Here is a 21,284-nt window from a genome sequence, read left to right as displayed (position 1 = left end):
TGTTTATTACTGCAGTGATGTCAGAGAGTGGGTGGAGCTGGGCTGTCTGTCAGCTTTTTACTTTCACTTTAGGCATTTTGCTACTAGATGGGTTTGGTTTCATTTTAGTTTTGGAGCAGCTGCGATCACAGCAGGATGTGGGTGAATCTCTGCAAGCTTATGAGTGTCCATTTGCTGATTTCAAAGTGGTAACTGTTCTCAGTCGTGAAGTTAAGCCTGATGTCTTTCTGTTAAAAGGTGTTTTTAAGTCTTCATGGATGTTGAAAGGAAAGTAAGAATTACTTAGTGTTGTATTCTTTGGGGGTCGTATTTGAATTGATGGTTGCTAAGATGTTCACTCTATGAGTTAAAAAGGTTAACTTGAGTTCATAGAATAAACATTGTTTTGCTTTAAAAAATACTTTTCTACTTCTGCTGTACCACACCTGTAGAGTGGGCTGTGTGCTCCCCATACCACAATCTATTAAAAGTTGTGGGTCAGGTGAGCTCCATGATACACTTTGGGGTTTTCTAAACACTGGCCCATAACACGTACGTAGTGTGTACGTTTCCTCGGCCGCAGAAAAATACTTTTCACTGTACTTTGGTACATGTGACAATAAATCAAACCAAACCAAATCAAATCAAATCAGATCTGCCAAGCAAGTGAGCTGGCTGCACAGCAGATCAGTACGCTCAGCTTGAAATATTTTGGTGCCAATATGGATGGAAGAAGACGCCAGCACGATGAGCACTGTGACGCAGTTCAATAAAACATGTAGTCTCGGTGTGGGTGGCCATTTTAAGCGGCCGACAGGGTCTGCCATCTTGTGCCAGCGATGCTGCAATCTTTATGGACCACAGCAATGTCCAGCATACGGGAAAGTATGTTCCAAGCGTGGCCATACAAATCATTTTGCAAAGCAATGTTGTTTGCGTCCTACAGTGGACCTGATTAGTCAAAGCAGTTGATGCGATGTCCCTTGAAGAACAGTTCTTCATTGATCTGATTTCAACCAAGGACACGATGAGTCTGACTATGAAAAGTGAAGATTACTAACCAGCTGTGACAATGATGATGATGAAGATACCATTGAAAACAGGTGGACATTTCCAATGATGCTGAACCACATATTGATACAATGCAAGCTTGACACGAGCGAGGGCTCACCTCCGCAGTCTGTCCGATTTTCATGGGCTGCAGATTGAACTAAAAGTCGTCAATCAACCGAGACTGCTGATAAGTTCCAGCGGAAATGAGATTGAGATGCTGGGTGTGTGTGATCTCGAAGCATGGGTACACAACAGAAGTCACATAATGCCATTTTCCACTGTGGACATGAAACGCGAGTCCTTCATGGGAGCAAATGCGTGTGAGGCCCTGAACTTAATTGAACGGGTATACATTCTAGACAGCTCTGCGACGGGGGATAATGGTGACTGGCAATCAGATATAATGGCGCAGTTTTCTGATGAGATACAAGCAAAAGTAATGGAGGGTATTAAACCAGATGAAGAGATGGAAGAGCCAAAGGGAATTCCAGACTTCTGGTTAATAGTCCAATGTTCGGAGTTTGAACAGCCAATGAGCTTCACTCTGGAGTTTAAGTTTGAGCCAAATGAGAATTTCACAAATGAGGTAATCACAAATGTATACCAGATGGAATCGCGGCCTGATCAGTTTGACTTTTTATTCTTTGACGAACTAGAAATCACGGGATGCACAGGGTGCAAAATCGACTGGAAGAAAGGGAAAAATGTCACACTAAAAGCCATTAAAACAAAGCAGAAGCAGAAGGATGGGGCACTCGTAAAACTGTTAGAAAAACTGTACCAAATGACTCTTTCTTCAATTTCTTCAAGCCTCCTGAGGTTCCAGAGAATGGAGTGTTCGATGAAAGCTCTACAGCAAGACTCGCTGCTCACTTTGAAATGGGTCACCTCTTGCCTGAACACATAATTCCATGTGCGATGTCATACTTTTTAGGAGAAGCCATTGCAAATGATGATTCCCATGATGATAACTATGAAGACCAGGTCCATGAGTGCGATGAGGAAAGTGGAGATTCAGGTGGTGAGCGAGATGAGGACGACTATGAAATGCTATTCAGGTGGCTTGGCGGGAGTGATGAGCTGATCACAAAGGACGCCAAGTCTGTGTAAGACAACAATAAATGTAAACGTTCTAAGATGGCGTCTTCAGAGGCTGAAAGTGAGATTGCACTTCAGATGGGAGCAACGCAGCTGCAAAGACTGGTAACGCAAGAAATCATCTCCATTCTGGAGAAACTACCCACTGCCAATCTCCATCTCGATGACCTCCCTGTCCTCCGGGCCACCGTTTATGTCCAGTCCCTCTGCTTGGGCATAGTGAGGGGCCAAAGTTCTGGTGGACCCCTCTTGTCTTCTCCCGCTCCCGACGGTTGTGCGCGGCTTTCTCCTGGGAGGGGGTGGGGGACACATATAAAACGGGATTATTATTTAAACGATAAAATATTAAAGCATGCCGCTATGCAAAGAGTCCTGGGTGTGCTAGTGCATGAGTCACAGAAAGTTGGTTTACAGGTGCAACAGGTGATTAAGAAGGCAAATGGAATTCTGTCCTTCATTGCTAGAGGGATGGAGTTTAAGACTAGGGAGGTTATGTTGCAATTGTATAAGGTGTTAGTGAGGCCACACCTGGAGTATTGTGTTCAGTTTTGGTCTCCTTACCAGATCAGGGCACACCTGGCGCCGCACGGAAATAGGGAAGGACACCTGCTCTCAGTGGCCGTCATGGTGATGGTTACCCTGAATTTCTATGCCACAGGATTCTTCCAGGCGCTGGGGAACACAGAGCTTGATGTACAGGTGCATCTGACCATCGCACCCATGCCACAAAATCTCAGCCCAAACTCAAACCTTTCCTGGACCTCGAACAGGTACCGCCACTCCACCTAGTCAAATGCCTTCTCTGTGTCCATGTACACCACTATTTCCACAACCTGAGCTCTCGACGGGGTCATGACCACATTTAATAGCCTCCTTATAATTAAAAAAAAAAAATTTTGAGTGCCCAATTCATTTTTTTTTCAATTAAGGGACAATTTAGCTTGGCCAATCCACCTAGCCTGCACATCTTTGGGTTGTGGGAGTGAAACCCACGCAAACACGGGGAGAATGTGCAAACTCCACACGGACAGTGACCCAGATCCGGGATCGAACCTGGGACCAGGGCAGCGTGAGGCTGCAGGGCGAACCCACTGCGCAACTGTGTTGCCCCACAGCCTCCTTATATTATTGAAAGCTGCCTGCCCTTTACAAAATCTGTCTGGTCCTCTGCAGCCATCTCCAGGACACATCCTTCCATCCTTCCAGCCACCAACTTAATCAGCATTTTCACATCCGTATTTAACAGCGATTGAGGCTTATACAACCCACATTCCAATGGGTCATTACCCTTCTTTGGTATTAATGTGATTGTTGCCTGCATAATCGTTTCTGGCAGCTCCCCCTTCTCCAACACCTCATTAAACTTCCCCAAGAAATGTGGCGCCAGGCCCTTCACAAACTCCTTCTAGAATTCCATCGGGAGACCATCGGGCCCTGGAATCTTCCCTGACTTTAAATCCCTTGGGCGGAATTCTCCGCTCCCGTGGAAAATCGATAACGCCGTCGTGAACTCGGCCGAGTTTCACGACGGCCTCGGAGGCCGCCCCTCTCACCTTATTCACCACCACCTGGGGGGCTAGGAGTGGCGCTCCGTTATTCTCGGCCGCCGGACCTTGTCGCTGGCGTCAAGGCCCAGTGCGCCGAGAATGACGCAGCCGGCGCGCCTAATGACGTCAGCCGCGCATGCACTGTTGCTGTCTTCCCCTCCGCTGACCCGCAAGACGTGGCGGATTGATCTTGCGGGGCGGCGGAGGGGAAAGAGTGTGTCCCCTTGAGATGCCGGCCCGACGATCGGTGGGCACTGATCGCGGGCCAGTCCCCTCCCGAGCACGGCCATGGTGCTCACTCCCCTCTCCGTCCCCACAAGCGTCAAACCAGCGTTTGGCGCCATGTTCACGATGGCAGTGACCAGGTGTGGTTGCCGCCGTCGTGAACCGGTCGCGAATGGCAGGTCGCTCGGCCCATCGGGTCGGAGACTTGCCGATCGCCGTGACAAACGGCGAGCGGCGATTCTTCCGAGCGGGGGGGTGGGAGAATCGCGTGGGACGCCAGGGGGGCATGTCATGAGTCGTATGGCCCTCCCGCGATTCTCCCACCCGGCGTGGGGAGCGGAGAATCGCGCCCCTTATACCCAATACTTCCCTCAACCCCAGGGACTCCTTTAGCACATGCCTCTTCTCTTCATCCAGCTCGTCTAAAAAACGTCCCATGTCCCCCACTTCACCCCCCCGAGTCCACCCTATAAAGCTCCTGATCATTCCTAAATGACTCGTTTATCTTCCCAGCTCCGACACCACTTCCCCAGCTCCTGTCAGTATCTTCAATATTTCCCTGGACGCGACCTGTCTTCGTCGCTGATGCGCTAACATTTAACTCACCTTCTCCCCGTATTCATACTGCACTCCCTTGCCCTACGCAGCTGTCCTACCGCCCTGCCTGCCAATTTGACCGTTGTGGGCACCCTCAAATACTCCCTATCTACCTCTTATCTCATTCATTAACCGTTCATATTCCTCCCTCCTTTCCCTCTCCGCATGTGCCTTGAATGACATGATCTCCCCCCGGACCACCGCTTTTAGTGACAACTCTCCGTATTGGTTCAATTCTACATAATCTTCTAATTATTTTTTTTCCAATTAAGGGACAATTTAGCATGGCCAATCCACCTAACATGCACATATTTGGGTTGTGGGGGTGAAACCCATGCAGACACAAGGAGAATGTGCAAACTCCACACGGGCAGTGACCCAGAGCCGGGATTCAAACCCAGGTCCTCTGCGCCACAGGCAGCAGTGCTAACCACTGTGCCACGTGCCGCCCTTATTCGACATAATCTTTAATCACAGCCTGCAGTTCATCAAAATACCCTCTTATTTGCCAACAACCCCGAATCAAGCCTCCACCCCGGCCTCTGTTCCTGTCCTGATCCAAGCCGAATCTCCAGCCAATGGGGCATATGATCCGAGATTACTGTCCCCCTGTTTCTGCCCCTTCCTCACCAACCAAAATCTCCTGGCTCACCACAAAAATGTTGATTCTTGAATACACCCTATAAACATGTGAGGAAAAAGAATATTCCCTTCCCCCTGGGTTCTTGAAGCGCCACGGGCCCACCATACCCATCTTTTCCTTAAACCCGCCCAGCTCCTTTGCCATTTGTATCCTACCCATTGACCTGCAGCTCAATCTATCTGCCGTCGGCTTTCGGACACAATTAAAATCTCCTCCCATAATCAACTGGTGCGTGGCCAAGTCTGGGATCACTGCCAGCAACCCTCTCATAAAAACCACCTCATTCCAATTTGGTGCACATACATTCACCAGTACCACTGGCATCCCCCCTAATATACCCACTCACCATCACATATGTCCCACCTGTGTTCCTCACTTCGTTCGCGCTCACAAACCCCATTTTGTTGCTCATCACAATGGCCGCCCCTTGCGACTTTGAATCAAACCCTCAGTGGAAAATCTGTCCCACCCATCTATTTCTTAGCCTAACCTGGTCCTTCATGCGGAGGTGCGTCTTCTGCAAAAAGACCACCTCCGCTTTCAAACTCCTCAGGTGCGCAAAGACCCGGGATCTTTTCACCAGTCCATTGAGCCTCGCACGTTCCATGTTATCGGCCGTACCGGGAGCTTACGCCTCCATTTCCCTTTGCCATCCGCATCCTCTCCTTTTGGCTCAACCTGATTAATTCCACCCTGTACCTGGCCCAAAGGCTCCTGTTCTTGACCCTCCCCCACCCTCACCACTTTGTTCTGTGAAGAAGGCTCCCCCTGATCCCCTTCCCCCTCCCCCACCCAAACCAAAGACTCATCTCGAACCACAGGTCACCTTCCCCAAAAGCGCAAACAAAAAGAAAAACACAGCCACAGGCAGCTGGATCGGGGTGGGCTGGGGGGGGAGGGGGGGGGAGCGGTGCGAGGTGTGTGTGGGAGGGGATGCAGCCATCCACTTAGAAACTTTTCACCCCTGCTACCCTTTGTCAACCCAGCAGAAAAAAGAAGAAAACGCTTCCACGTTGGAGGAAAAGAAACAAAATCCTCCCTCCAACCTTCACTCTACCCGTATTCTCCATTATTCCAGAATGTCAGCACTTCCGTCTCCCAAAACGGTTTAGCTCTCCCCCAGTTTATGCTTCTTGATAAAGTCATTGGCTGCTTCTGGGGTCTTAGAAAAATATTCCCAGCCTTCATAAGTCACCCATTGTTTCGCTGGTAGAGCAACCCAAAGCTGATCTGCTGTCGATACAACACCGCCTTGGCCCTGTTGAACCCCACATGCTTCTTTGCCAGTTCAGCTCCAATGAATGACCTGGTATATTTTGACCTTGTTCCCCGCCCATTCTTAGTTCTGCTTCTCCCTGGCCCACTGCAAGATCTTCTCTTTCTCCACAAATTTGAGGAGTCCCACGATCACCGCCCGCAGCGGCTACCCAGCTCTTGGCTTCTGTCTCAGAGATCAGTGTGCTCTGTCCACCTCAAGTGCCTTGCCCAGCAACCCCTCCACAACAAGCCCACCAGTATAATCGAAAGGTACCTCGTGGCACTTGCACCTTCCACTCCTTCAGGAGGACCATCTATTTGCTTCCAGTGCCACCACTCTATCGCTGTGTTCAGAAATCTCTCGGATCTGTGATCCCTGAGCCTCCAGGCATTTTTCTACCCTCTCATTGAGGCTTTCAGGGGTACCATAGCCCCTTTGGTGGCGTTCGAGCGATCCTCCTGCATCTCCTTCCTATGCTGACAGAACTCTTCCTTGATGAAGGCTATTCCATCTAGGGCTTTCCAACTTGCACTGACCTTTCCCCCTCCGCTATCTTTCCACTAGTTGCAGCGCCACAGGCGGACTCGGTGGGTGAAGAGGGGGACATGGGACTGTTTTAGTTGAACTGGAGTTCCAACAGCTGGAGGAAGAGAAGAGGCATGTGCTAGAGGAGCCCCTGGGGCTGAGGGAGGTATTGGGTATAAGGAGTTTGAAGTCAGGGAAGGTTCCAGGGCCCGATGGTCTCTTCCAACTCCTTGGCCTATCTTGCACCTTCTGCTAGGTTTTGCAACCAGCAGACATGCCACTTCTAGGGGAAACTTCTCCAACCTTCATTTACACTTTTCCGTTGAAGTTACATCTGATTTCGGATAAAAAGAGCTCTTTTCTCTGCCTTCAAGAAGGAGCTGCCCTGGTGTGAGGACCACTCACAACATAGCCACCACTGGAGAGGCTGTCTTGTTAGCATGGTGCGTACTTCCATGCCCAACCAGGTCCAACGGACTACATGGTACCCCCGGTTGGCATTGTGGGCTCTGCCTCCACATGTCCACCCATCTCCTCTCGGCGCCCCGGGCCTCGTCGATGGCCGGATCCATGTCGGCATTTGGCCCTGGTGCCTGTCCCTACTTCAAGGTGTACCATTGGTTGGCATTGCCCTTGACAGCGGTATGCTCTGCAGCGCCTGTCCGGCGTCCCCATAGGTGCTGCTCTGGGTCAGCTGCCTGATGCCCTGTCGGCCGTTAGTGGCCAGTTGGGAGTTGGTGCATGGCGGAGGGTGGGGTGCAGCAGGGGGTGGTAGGGTGGGGGCTGGGTGGTGGTGGAATGGAGGTTGGGGGCTAGAGTGAGGGGAGTGGGGGGCTGGGATACAGGAGGGTGGTGGGGTAGGAGTGTGGGGGCTGGGGCATAGGGGTGGGGGCACTTATGCAGCTGGTGTCACTCTGCAGAACCAGGGGAGCTGTTTTTAAACGCACCCTCACCACTCGCTCCAGTCAACACACAAGCATGGCAATGTTCTTTGCTTTGGCAATGCCAAACTGGCTAGGTTTCTCGATGTTGTGGATGCAAGACGGGACATCTTGTTTCCCCAAAGTGGTAGGTCACCAATACCAGCTGGGGGGGGTAAGTTACCAACTCTCTCGGCGTCAGTTCCACCTCCCACCTCATCAAATTCCCAATACCACCTCCCACAGATCACTGGGTGACACCTCACACCCTCCTTCATGCTTGTTCCTCAGCACCACCCTGGAACCCACCTTTCACAACCTCTTCATGTCCAATTGCGATGCCCACATATGCCACCTGCCATAGACCCCTCTGATCCATCAAGCGCACAGCTCACAAAATCCTTTCTATGACTCCACAGGATAAGATAGTGGGAAAGGGCCAAGACAGGGCAGAGTACCTGAGATCCGAGTCCTCAACCCTATGAGAAATAGGCCCTGGTGATCATGGGGTTAACTAAAGAGAGAGCAGTCACCGACAGCGAGGTTGGTCTGCGCCGCAGAGGTGAGGACCCACTGCCCCTTCACCCAGATGACCTGTCTCAAGTGAGTTGTTCATGTCAGACAAAATGATCTTCCCTCTCACTGACCACATGACCATTCTCTCGCAGGATCTCCACCTGATTGGGCCAGGCCATCCAGAATCATCGTCCCGTTCCCACCCATCCCAGAGACTATCTCAGAAGAGAGCTCCAAGGAGACCACTATCAAGGCATTATAGCTATTAACCACACTTACCACCAGCACTGAGACACATACCTGAATTTGGGGAGCACCACACAGTTGCTGATGCACATCAGGTGGAGGCAGGAACATCCAACAGAAACAGAAGTCAGAGGTCTGCTGGGTCCTAGGATTCTTCCAAGTCCCAGTCAGATGCTAAGCCTCTGAACAAGGTTATTCCAGAGCTGATGCAGATGTTAGGACATGGCCGTTAGATTTAGGAGGGCATATCAGCAATATTTCAGCCAGTGCATAGCCAATTGAGGTGACCCAATGGCTACAGGTGCAGGACGTGATGCCGACAATGCATGGCTTCAAGCCAACACTGTGATGACCAGTGGAAAGTCTGCAGCATGAGGTCAATGTCTTAAGTGGTGGTATCCAAAGCATTGCGGAGGGCCTCGACAGCATGATCCAGTCACTGAGAAGTATCCTCAAGGGCATCGACACCATGGTGCAGACAACAGGGAGGCACCAGAACTGGCCGAACCAAAAGACAAAGAGGCCTCTGGAGCTCACTCCAGCTGCCCAATGTACCACAGACCAGGGCTCTACAGACACTGTCAGTGAGGAGGTAGTGCTGAAGGCCAATCCAGGGCCTGCTAACAAGGTCTCAGGTTCCTTCACCGATCCCTTTTGGTCGCACAGATATATCCACTGCTGAAGCCCAGATCTTGAGCCGAATCCAGGCATCCACCTATTCCAATGGTGCTCAAGGTGCAATAGAACATCCTTGGCTTTCATCGTGCTTAACCATGCTTTATATTTAATCTGTGTCCTACCTGTCCTGATAGTCTTAGCTGGGGCAGTTTTTTTTTAAAGAAAGGCTCTTAGTGTCATTGCCAGAGGCTTGATTGACAGTGCGAAAAGCAACTGAGACAGCGGGCACACTTGCCTCTTTTCCCGGTGAAGACCAAAATACCCTGAGCTCACATTGTTCATTTGAATGCTCACCCTGGGGGACTCTATACAGCAACCTAACCCAATCGAGGAACCCCTGCCCAACCCAAATCGTCCCAACACCTCAAACAAATGCGCCTACTCAAATACGTTCTCTGTATCCATAAACATTATCACCTCCATTTCCTGGCCCTCCAAGGGCATCATGATCATATTCAACAGTTTTCTAATATTCGCCGATATCTGCCCTGTTTGGTCCTCACCTAGCACCCCAGGCACACCTTCGCCAGCATCTTCACATCCACATTTAGCAACAATATCGGGCGGTAGACTCACATTCCTCTGGGTCCTTATCCATTCTTAAACGTAATTGAAGCCTGAGATAATGTAGATGGAAGCTACCTCCTACTGACTGAATCATTGTGCATTGCTACTATTATGGGTTCCAATTTTGTGCAAAACCTTTTATAAAACTTTGCTGTGACCAGATCCAGGGCTTTCCTGGACTGCATCGCACCCACGCACCCCATTACTTCCTCTAGCTCGATCGGGGCAGTCAACCCTTGCACTTTCCTCTCCTTGACCACCGAAACTCCAGTGCGTCCAAAATCGTCTCTTGCATTCACCCCCAGCGGAAGCTCCGAGCGTACAGTAAAAGGCCTCAAATACCCTGTTTACCACCACTAACTCAGTGACCACCTTACCCCTAAAATCTTTTGTCTGACCAATCTCCCTCCAGCTGCCACCTCAACTGGTGTGCCAGCATCCTACTGTCTTCTCCATGTTCATATATTGCTGTCCTGCCCGCCTGACCCGACGCAGCTGCCCCAATGCCTTCACTATTAGCTCAAACTGTATCTGGAGCGTCTTTCTTTCATGTATCAGCGCTTCCTCAAGGGTATGCTGAGTACCTCCAATCCACTTCGAGAAGGGCCTCCACTAATCTTTGCCTTTATAGCCGCTTCCCGTTCTCTTTTTGCGTCTGGATCTAAATAAATTGCACCCTTCAGCGCAGAAATCTTTTCCGCCTGTTTAGCTCCACATAATTTTGTGTAGCCACCCGTATCCTTTCGCAGATCCCCTTGTCAGCTAACAGCCGCACACTAACTTCCACTGCTGCCATGGGAACCCCCTCTTTTCCACATGCAGGTCCACCAGATGCGACGCCTGATGTGACACCACGATCACTCAATATTCCGTCCCAACCACCCCCACCAGCAACCTCTTATCCAGCACGAAAAAGCCAATCCAGGAATGCACCCGGTGAACATGCGATTAGAACGAGAATTCTTTTGCCCTCAGCCTCCCAAACATAGAACATAGAACAGTACAGCACAGAACAGGCCCTTCGGCCCTCGGTGTTGTGCCGAGCAATGATCACCCCACTCAAACCCACGTATCCACCCTATACCCGTAACCCAAATACCCCACCCCCCCTTAACCTTACTTTTTAGGACACTACGGGCAATTTATCATGGCCAATCCACCTAACCCGCACATCTTTGGACTGTGGGAGGAAACCGGAGCACCCGGAGGAAATCCACGCACACACGGGGAGGACGTGCAGACTCCGCACAGACAGTGACCCAGCCGGGAACCGAACCTAGGACCCTGGAGCTGTGAAGCATTTATGCTAACCACCATGCTACCGTGCTGCCCCAAACAGCCACAAGTTCGCCCCTTCCATTCGCTCCATAAACCGTAGCAGTTCCCACGTCATCGCCGACACCTTCAGGGACTTAGGAAATGACCTTGGGATCCAGAACCATATTTTAATTCCTCCTCCTCCATAATCAACCGGTTGGGACCTTCGCCAACACCTTCTTCACAAACTCTGCATCATCCCAGTTGGGGCAGATATTTTCACCAGCACCACGGGTGCCCTGTCCAAACTCGCTCTCACCATCACAAATCTGCCCCAGGATCCACCATAATATTACCAGCCGAAAAAGCCACTCTCTTACTAACAAGCCCCACTACCCCCCTCGCCTTCATATCCTGTCCTCAATGGAACACCTTCCCCACCGAACCTTTCCTCAACCTCGTTTGATCTGCAACCTTTAAATGAGTTTCTTGCATAAACACCACATCTGCCTTCAAGCTCTTTAAGTGCTCAAAGACACGGGACCTCTTAATCAGCCCATTCAGTCCCCTAGTTTTCCAGGTGATCAGCTTGGTTGGAGGGCACAAGGCACCCCCCACTTAACCATATCATTATTTAATGAGCCCCTCCTGGCCCACATCCCACCCACATCCCAGTCCTTCTCAAGACAATTGCTGGCATTTAAAATATTAGGGCAGCACGGTAGCATAATGGTTAGCATAAATGCTTCACAGCTCCAGGGTCCCAGGTTCGATTCCCGGCTGGGTCACTGTCTGTGTGGAGTCTGCACGTCCTCCCCCTGTGTGCGTGGGTTTCCTCCGGGTGCTCCGGTTTCCTCCCACAGTCCAAAGATGTGCGGGTTAGGTGGATTGGCCAGGCTAAATTGCCCGTAGTGTCCAAAAAAGTAAGGTTAAGGGGGGGGGTTGTTGGGTTACGGGTATAGGGCGGATACGTGGGTTTGAGTAGGGTGATCATGGCTCGGCACAACATCGAGGCCTGTTCTGTGCTGTACTGTTCTATGTTCTATGTTCTATGATGGCCACCATCCCCCCTTCATCAACTGTGCCACACCATCCACATAAACAACACATCCCTCACTCCCACCCTTACCCTAAGCCAAACACCATACATCTCACGATCCCAACCCCACCATCCCCCCATCACAAACAAAGAACACCATTCCTCCCCCTTTATCCACCACTCTAGCCACCACTTCTCTTCTGTTAATTAGCCTATCTGCTAGCAGGATGACTCCCAACCAAGGCAACAGCGTCTTCTCTCCCAAAACATCCTTCCACCCCCGCTACCCCACCCAAATCTCTGTGCCCTCTGGAACTCCCACCCCACCCCATGCTGCCCACCAAAGACCCCACATGCTAATATACATAAAACACTGATCCCAGCTGGGAGGATAAGAAATTATAACAATTTTGCCTAAAGACAGATAACTAACTAAACCCAGTAGGTAATATAAACAAAGCCAAACATAATGACCCAGTGGAAACAATTCCCTTCCCTCCTTGAATACAGTAGCTCCAATCTGTTTCACAGGTGAATCCACCCAAGTTCCAACGTTCTCATAAGTTCCCCCAGTCCATGGTCCCTTAGTAACTTACTTGCTTCCTCTGGCATATAAAAATAGTGTTCCTGTCCTTGATATGTAGCCCATGAACGTGCAGGATTCAGCACCCCGAACTGTACTTTCATAAAGCCGCCTTGACCTACTGATGAGATCATCAATTCACAAGACACGTGATTAGAAATGAACAGTGGTTTTAATAGTCTTACAACTGAGCCTGCCTGCGACAAGATGAACTGGCAGCAGGCTCACGACTGCGGAGCTTTATACTTCCAGTTTGTGGGAGGAGCCATGGGCGGAGCCAAGGGTGGAGCCCAGTACAAACTCCTCATCTCCCCCTATGGGCAGAGCCGCGCAATGGCTCGTATACAGAGCCCACAAGGACACAATACACGTGATACAACACAGTGTGAATTACTAGGTTTATAATTCACCACATTCACCCCCTGTAAAAAAAATCAAGTCCGGTGGGGGTGATGGGTCTACAAATTGAGCCGGTCCGGTGGCCGAGTCGTCCTTTGGGATCGGCGGAGCACCGGGGTTGCAGCCTCTTCGGGTGGCTGGGTGGTGGCGGTCGGCGAGTGTACGATAGTGGACTCCGGGGGTGATTCAGTCCGAGCTTCGTACCCGACTGGTTCGACGGGCGACGGAGAGCGCCAGAAACCTATAGCCGTGGGGACGCAGAGCACGGGCAGTGAACCTGTAGGTGCGGGGGCGCAGGGCACGGAGGGTTGGGTGTGGTGTAGTGTGAGGGGTACCTCGGTGGTAGTGGTGATGGAGTTGGCTCCTGCAGGTGCCAGGACCCGGGGGGAAACAGTGTCCTGACGGCCGTCAGGGTATTCGATGAAATCGTATTGGGGGTTCGAGTGGAGTAGGAGCACTCTTTCTACGAGTGGGTCAGTTTTGTGTGCCCGGACGTGCTTCCGGAGGAGAACCGTGCCCGGTGTCTTCAACCATGCTGGGAGCAAAACCCCCGTGGTAGTGCCCCTAGAAAAAACAAATAGCCGTTCGTGAGGGGTCTGGTTGGTGGTTGTGCATAGGAGGGACCTAATAGCATGGAGCGCGTTGGGGAGGACCTCCTGCCAATGGGAGGTCGGGAGATTCCTGGACCGGAGGGTCAGTAGGACGGTCTTCCAGACCGTCGTGTTCTCCCTCTCCACCTGCCCGTTCCCCCTGGGGTTGTAGCTGGTAGTCCTGCTCGAGGCGATGCCCTTGTTGAGCAGGTACTGATGCAGCTCGTCGCTCATAAAGGACGAACCCCTGTCGCTGTGTACGTAGCTGGGGAACCCGACCAGGGTGAAGATACTGTGCAGGGCTCTGGTGACTGTGTGGGAGGTCATATCGGGGCATGGGATAGCAAAGGGGAAGCGGGAGAACTTGTCGATGACGTTCAGGAAGTGCACATTTCGAGGGGAGTGGCCCTTTGAAATCGATGCTTAGGCGTTCAAAGGGCCGGGATGCCTTTACCAGGTAGGCCTTGTCTAGTCTATAGAAGTACGGTTTGCACTCCGTGCAGATCGGGCAATCCCTGGTGATGGCTTTTACCTCCTCGGTGGAGAAAGGCAGATTTCGGGCCTTGATGTAGTGGGCGAGCCGGGTGACCCCCGGGTGGCAGAGGTCATCGTGAATAGCTTTCAGGCGGTCGTCTTGCGCGCTGGCGCATGTACCGCAGGACAGGGCATCTGGGGGCTTGTTGAGCTTCCCCGGTCGATACATAATATCGTACTTGTCGGTGGAGAGTTCGATCCTCCACCGCAGGATTTTATCATTTTTAATTTTGCCCCTTTGTGAGTTGTCGAACATGAAGGCAACTGATCTTTGGTCGGTGATGAGAGTGTCTCCTACCTGTGAGGTAGTGCCTCCAGCGTCGTATAGCTTCCACGATGGCTTGTGCTTCCTTTTCGACTGAGGAGTGTCGATGTTCCGAAGCGGAGAGGGTTCGGGAGAAAAAGGCGACTGGTCTCCCTGCCTGATTTAGAGTGGCTGCGAGAGCGACCTCTGAGGTGTCGCTCTCCACCTGGAAGGGGACGGATTCATCCAACGCCCGCATGGCCGCTTTGGCGATGTCCTCCTTGATTCTGGCCCCCAAGCCAAGTCTTCTGAGGCCGCCTTCCTCTGCTGCTGGAATATAGCCATCAAAAACTCCACTAGTTGTTTTGTTGACCATTGTTTGGGCAATGACTCCACAGAGCTTTCCGCATTATTTTCCTCTGTTGCACCTCGAGAGTCGTGCTCGTCTGACTGTTGCACATGTTCATTACACTCCTCGCGTGGTAGGGTTTAAACATTCCCTACTAAAGGAGACTCACTAGCCCTCAATAGTCCTTCATTTTCCACCTCCGTAACACCCTGCAATAACAGGCTAAAACAACCAAGAAACCCAACCTCAGACAGGAGCCATCTGATGTGTGGCCACTCACTCCATGGCCGCCACTGAAAGTCTCTGCTGGGACAGTGTTGAGGGAATCTTACTCTGTATCCAACCTGCACTGCATCAAATCCTGGGAGTGCTTGATGAAGTGAACAGCAAGATCAGATTACCTGGATGGTGCTTACAATACCATCAGAATATATTTTGCGAAAAGCTGACACCTTTTACGCTCTAGAGCAGGGGTTCCAGACTGGGTTCCACAGAACCCTGACATTTGCCGCTTTTTCTTCAGGGGTTCCGCGTTCAGTCTGGCCATTTTGCATTTTTTAAGAAGTTGTCCTTCCAGCTTGACCAATCAAAGGCAGTTATTTCACTTTGTTGGCTACTGATAGGCATATTAATCAGCCTATCAACAGCCAGTGAACTCAGAAGCCAGCCTCTGATTGGACGTGGTGGCAGTACTTTAATTTAAACTCACAGGCAAGTGAGAGGCTGGAACAGTGTTGGCTCGATAGAAGGAGTGGGAGCTCAAGAAGAGTGGGGGCTGAGAGCGGAGCTTGAGAGAGGGGGAACAGTGACTCGAGAGGGAGTGGGGTGTCGAGAGAGAGGCTGGGGCTGCAGATGTACAAGTGAGGCCAGGACCACAGGGCCTGAGGGAGATCTAAACTAGCCACTTGGCCCCTGACAGTCGAGAAGGGCCAGATGTATATGTGTGAGTATGCGTGTGAAGGTGAGTGTGTATGAACGGTGTGTCTGTGGTGTGTGTGCGTGGGTTGAGTGTGTCTGTATGGGGTCAGTGTGTGTTTATGGGCGGGGGATCAGTTTGTTTGTGTGTGAGATGAGTGTGTATGAGGTATGTCTGCCCATGTGCTCGTGAGAGATGGATCTGTGTTCTTGAGAGAAGTGAGTGTGTGTGCATATGAGAGGAGTGAGTGTGTGCGCACACGTGAGAGGGTTGTGTGTGTATGCATGTATACACATGAAGGGTGACTGCACGTGTGTGAGAAAGGGTGTGTGTCCACGTGCATGAGAGAAGTATGCGTGTGTACATGTGAGAGGAATGCGTGTGTATGCACGTGCATGAGAGGCGTAAATGTGTGTGTGAAGCGCATGAGAGAACGGTGAGTGTGCATGCATGTGCATGAGAGCTATGCATGTGAGTGCACACATGATAGAGAGGTGAGTGTATGTTTTCACGCATGATGGGATGAGTGATCGTGCATGCATATGTGAGAGAGGCGAGGGTGTATGCCGCATGAGGGGTGGGTGTGTGCGCACCCGTGAGAGGAGAGGATGTGTGCACACATGAGAGGGGCGCGTCTGTGAAAGCATGAGAGAGGTGAGTGGATGTGCAGGCATGAGAGAGGAGTGTGTGTGTGTACAGGAGAGAGAGGCGAGCATGTATATGTGCATGCATGTGTGGGGTGAGTGTGTGTATGTGCGCATGCATGAGAGAGGAACAAGTGTGTTTATATTTTTTTTAAATAAATTTTGAGTACCCAATTCATTTTTCCAATTAATGGGCAATTTAGCATGGCCAATCCACCTACCCTGCATATTTTTGGGTTGTGGGGGCAAAACCCACGCAAACACGGGGAGAATGTGCAAACTCCACACGGACAATGACCCAGAGCCGGGATTGAACCTGGGATTACATTACCGTGAGGCAGCTGTGCTAACCACTCCACCACCGTGCTGCCCGGCAAATGTGTATATGTGTGCATATGTTAGAGAGGGCTGAGTGAGTGTGTATATGCACACATGAAACAGATATGTGCATGGATGCACACGTTAGATGGGTGAGCGAGTGTGTATGCATGCATGAGAGGGGTGAATATGTGCACGCATGAGGGAGCAGTGAGTGTGTGCAAGCATGAGTGTGTGCATGTGCAAGGGGGCGAGTGTCTGTATGCGTGAGAGGGGTAAGTGTGCACGAATGAGAGAGGTGAGTATGTGTTCACGCTTGAGAGAGGGGTGAGTACATGTGTGCACGCATGAGAGAGGGGTGACTGTGTGTTCACACATTCGAGAAGGAGCGAGTGTGCGTGCGCGCACGCAAGAAGGGGCGAGTGTGTTTGCGCACAAGTGTGAGAAATGTCTGTGTGCGCTTGTATGTCTGAAATGAGAATCCAGCTCTTCAGCAGCACTCCCAGTTTTAAATTAATTTGTGAGCTAAAGATCAGCATCACTCCTCCCATTACAAATGGCAATAAGAAGGTACAATTTGGAAGTATTTCTTGAATAACAGAACATTTTAATTCTATAAGTGTACACAGAAAAGATATAGAAATGTTTTTAATTGTTTTTGTATGTTTATAACTTGTGCAATATTTTTTTGGGAGATTTAATTCTTCAATATAATAAGAATGTTTCTTAGGGGTTCCATCAGTACTCTTGGAAGGTCATAAGGGTTCTGTGTATGGAAATGTTTGGGAAACACTGCTCTAAATGGTTTGTCACCTTGTGCCCTTATTTTCTGGGGATGCTGCTGGAGTCACATTTGATGTATTTTGATTCTTTCAAAAACTTTCTTCTTTTTCTAATCCATTTCTAACCCACTTGTATTGGAATGTTTGATGCTGATATTGCTGATCTTTGTTCTATTTCCCAGAGCTAACCTAAAACTATATATGCTATTAAAGAGCTTATCATGCACTAGTAACAGAATACATTTGATGATTTATTTAACAGGGGGCTACACTCCCAATAAGTGCCACCTGGTGGTGGACATGACCAGTATTTTTGGAAGGTGCCATAATTTAGTGGATCCTGTGCCATTTGAACAGGTATAATAATAATGATCTATAATAAACTGTATTCGTGTCAAAAGTCAGCTTATATTAACACTGCAATGAAGTTACTGGGAAAAGCCCCTAGTCGCCACACAGGTACATTGTGGGAGAATTTAGAATGTCCAATTCACCTAACAAGCATGTCTTTCGGGACTTGTGAGAGGAAACTGGAGCACCCTGAGGAAACACACGTGGAAAACGTGCAAACTCCGCACAGACAGTGATCCAAGCTGGGAATCGAACCTGCCACTGTGAAGCAACAATGCTAACCTCTGTGCTACTGTGTCGTCCAATGTGACAATGTTCTTGCTTTTATTAGGACGCAGCACAGTTTTAGAACTTGTGATTTTTGTTAATTTATTGATAGATTATTCAGTGATATTTTGAATTTATGATGCACTTAGATTTCATGGAAAATGTTCAAAGTCTACCAGTAACGTGCACCCCATGCCTCGTTTCTGCTGTTTCCAATAATGTTTGAAAAAAGGGAAACAAGTCTCAACTTTATTCCATGTAGTAACTCCCATCTTCCAGCTTTGGCTGCAGATCCAATTTCATCATTTTGTTCAATTTTGACTAACACGAGCTAGATTCTCCATTTCAGGGACTATGGCCCCATGCCACCATGAAAACTGTGGCCTTTTACACCAGAAAAACTGGCGTCAAAAGGCCACAGATTCACAGTCCTGCAGAGGGCTAGCAGGGACCCGTCGTGGCGCTCTCAGCTCCAGCTGCAGATACGGGCCCCTGCACCTCTGGGTCAGAGGCCACGCATGCACACGGCGGCCTCCTCCAGCGGCTGCGCCATACTCCACGGCGGACTCAGACCGTGGAGTTGAACCGCGTAAATAGGCCCCCAATCGGCCGCGCGCCCAATAGAAACCGCTCAGCCCAAAATAGCCCGGTCCCAAATGAGGCCCCCCCCCGCCCTCCGATCGGCCCGCCCCCGACCATGGCGGCCGTGGACTGAGTCCGCAGCCACCATGCGAGTATCCCGAACGGCTGGGACCATATTAGATCCACGCCGTCAGGACTTCGGCCGACAGGAGTGGAGAATAACGGGGCGGGTTTCTGGCAATGGCTGCTTTTCGGAGGCCAGAGAATCGAGGAACTGCCACCAGTCTAAGGGAAACAAGCCCCATGGGCGAGATCGCGCTGCGCCGGTCGGCGGCTGCTAGCAGCGCCCCCCCCCCCCGGCGATTCTCCGGCCCGCGATGGGCCGAATGGCTGCCCGTTTTCGGCCGGTCCCGCCGGCGTAAATTAGAGTAGGTACTTACCGGCGGGACCTGGCTCCCCGGGCGGCCTCCGGGGTCCTCGGGGAGGGTGGGTGGCAGGGATCTGGCCCTGGGGGGTGCCCCCATGGTGTCCTGTCCAGTGCGGGCAGGCCTGTGCCATTGGGGCACTTTGTTCCTCCGCAACGGCTGCTGTCAGCCTCTGTAATGGCCGACGAGGAGATGAACCCCCACTGCACATGCGCTGGGATGACGCTAGCACACGCTGGCGCTCTCACGCATGCGCCAACTCGCACCGGCCGGCGGAGGCCGGTTGGCGTGGCGCCAATTCCCTTCTGCGCCAGCTGGCGGAGTGCAAACAAGCCAGGCAGACAGATATCAATGCACCTCAAAATTACAACTCATCTGAAATCAACAGCTCAGCTTGTTCAGGCATGTGAGTGTGAAATTTTTCAGATCTCCTGATTCAGTCTAGGATTGTGGTGCCACGTGAACTCTAACTTAATATGGTGTATTTATGTGGAAAGGTTCCTGCAATGAATGAGTTCCAAAAGCTAGGGCCTGAAGTGATCTCAAATTAAAATTTTCTAGGATTTGTTTGGGTTTAACTTTTACTGTTTGTATCCTTCAATAGAAATGTCAGTTTGAGACGTGTAACTATGAAAGAACCCAGGATTTTCTGTGCGCAACACTAGGATCATATGCTCGTGCATGTGCAGCAAAGGGACTGCTTTTGAATGAATGGAGAAATACTGTGCAAGGCTGCAGTAAGTATTCAGCAAACAAAAGGTCTCACGGGGATTGAAAGCTTGTCAATGACAGTAACCATAAGTGTGATGAATGATAACTGTATAACTGTACCTTTAAGGCCCCTTTAAGACCGGGTTTGGAACCCTGGGGGACTGTATATAAGGTTACGTTCAGTGGGCATCGTGGTATGAGCACACTTCTCGGCAGCTGTCTGGTTCTCTGGTAATTAAAGCCTTTTGAATTACCTGATGCGCGATTAATGAACACAGAAACGAAGGAGTCGTCCGAATCGAAGGCTTTAATCGACAAGAAGTGTGCCCAGCAGCTTGAATACAGAAAGAACGATGGCTGCTGGGAAACACGGGTTCTTATACTCCGCCTCGTAGGCGGAGCTACCTTCCTCTCGACCAATGAGAAGACAACACTTGGGCCAATGCGCAGCGAGCCTTCTACACCAATAGCAGTTCACACTCCCAGGTACCGTAGTACCTCTAGTCATACTACCACATTACCAATCTTTTCTCCTGAGTCGTAATTGAGGGTATCTCAATTTAATTACCAGATTACATCAAGGTGGACAGCGGTCTAAAGCCGGAGAAGCTCAATTTAGACGCTCGGTCGCCGGAGGCCGCTGAAATGTTTAAATACTGGCTCTGGTGCTTTGAGGCCTATCTGAATTCCTCAGAGACTAAAGTTGATGGCCCTCGCAAGCTGAGCTTACTACATGCCCGGGTGGGCCACCGACTCTCCTCCATGATCGAGAAAGCTACGGCGTACGAAACTGCGGTCGAAATACTACAGAAGTGCTTCGTAAAGCCGATAAATGAGGTAAACGCCAGACAAATACTTGGAGAGACTCATTTTGCTCGCTAGGAACTGCCACCATAAAGAGGTGACGGCAGAAGTCCACATGAACTTACATATTTGTGATGCTTTCGTGTCCGGTATCCGATCCACGTACATCCGACAGCGGCTCCTAGAAGACGGGGCAAAGGACCTCCAAGGCACGGTAACGCTCGCCTCTTCTCTGGAAGCGGCCCACCATAATCTCCGCACGTACTCCACGGACCTTGCGAACCCCTCTCGATCCCCTCCAGGACTCGCTACAGGCCTGCGCCGCGTGGCGGCCCGTTCACACCGGGGGCACCCCATGCTATTTCTGTGGGCAAGGCCAGCACTCACGCCAGCGTTGCTTGGCCCGCTCCGCTATCTGCAACGACTGCGGAAAGAAGGGGCACTTTGCAAAGGTCTGCCTGGCTAGGCCCAAAGGCCAGAAACAAGAGTTTCATCGGGCCCAGAAATCGAACTCCCGGCCTCACATGCCCTGCAACACGACCGCGCGCCGGCTGGACACGCCTACTTCTGATGCGTCATCAGCCTCGTGCGAGTCATGGGGCGGCCATCTTGGCAGCGGCCATCTTCAAAACCCGAC

At 50.9% G+C, this 21,284-nt stretch overlaps 1 protein-coding gene across 1 annotated transcript in view; it reads left to right on the top strand.

The window, feature by feature from the left end:
• LOC119971581 (mucin-6-like) overlaps positions 1-21,284 on the top strand; it is a 246,839-nt gene that overhangs the window by 187,896 nt on the left and 37,659 nt on the right. Inside the window, exons 17-18 of the mRNA XM_038807348.1 lie at positions 17,770-17,864; positions 19,737-19,869. Of these exons, the coding sequence (XP_038663276.1) occupies positions 17,770-17,864; positions 19,737-19,869 (228 nt within the window). The remainder of the gene's footprint in view (positions 1-17,769; positions 17,865-19,736; positions 19,870-21,284) is intronic.

Source organism: Scyliorhinus canicula, chromosome 9, assembly GCF_902713615.1.
Source record: "Scyliorhinus canicula chromosome 9, sScyCan1.1, whole genome shotgun sequence".
NCBI lineage: Eukaryota > Metazoa > Chordata > Chondrichthyes > Carcharhiniformes > Scyliorhinidae > Scyliorhinus > Scyliorhinus canicula.
This window is presented reverse-complemented; position numbering and strand designations above follow the sequence as displayed.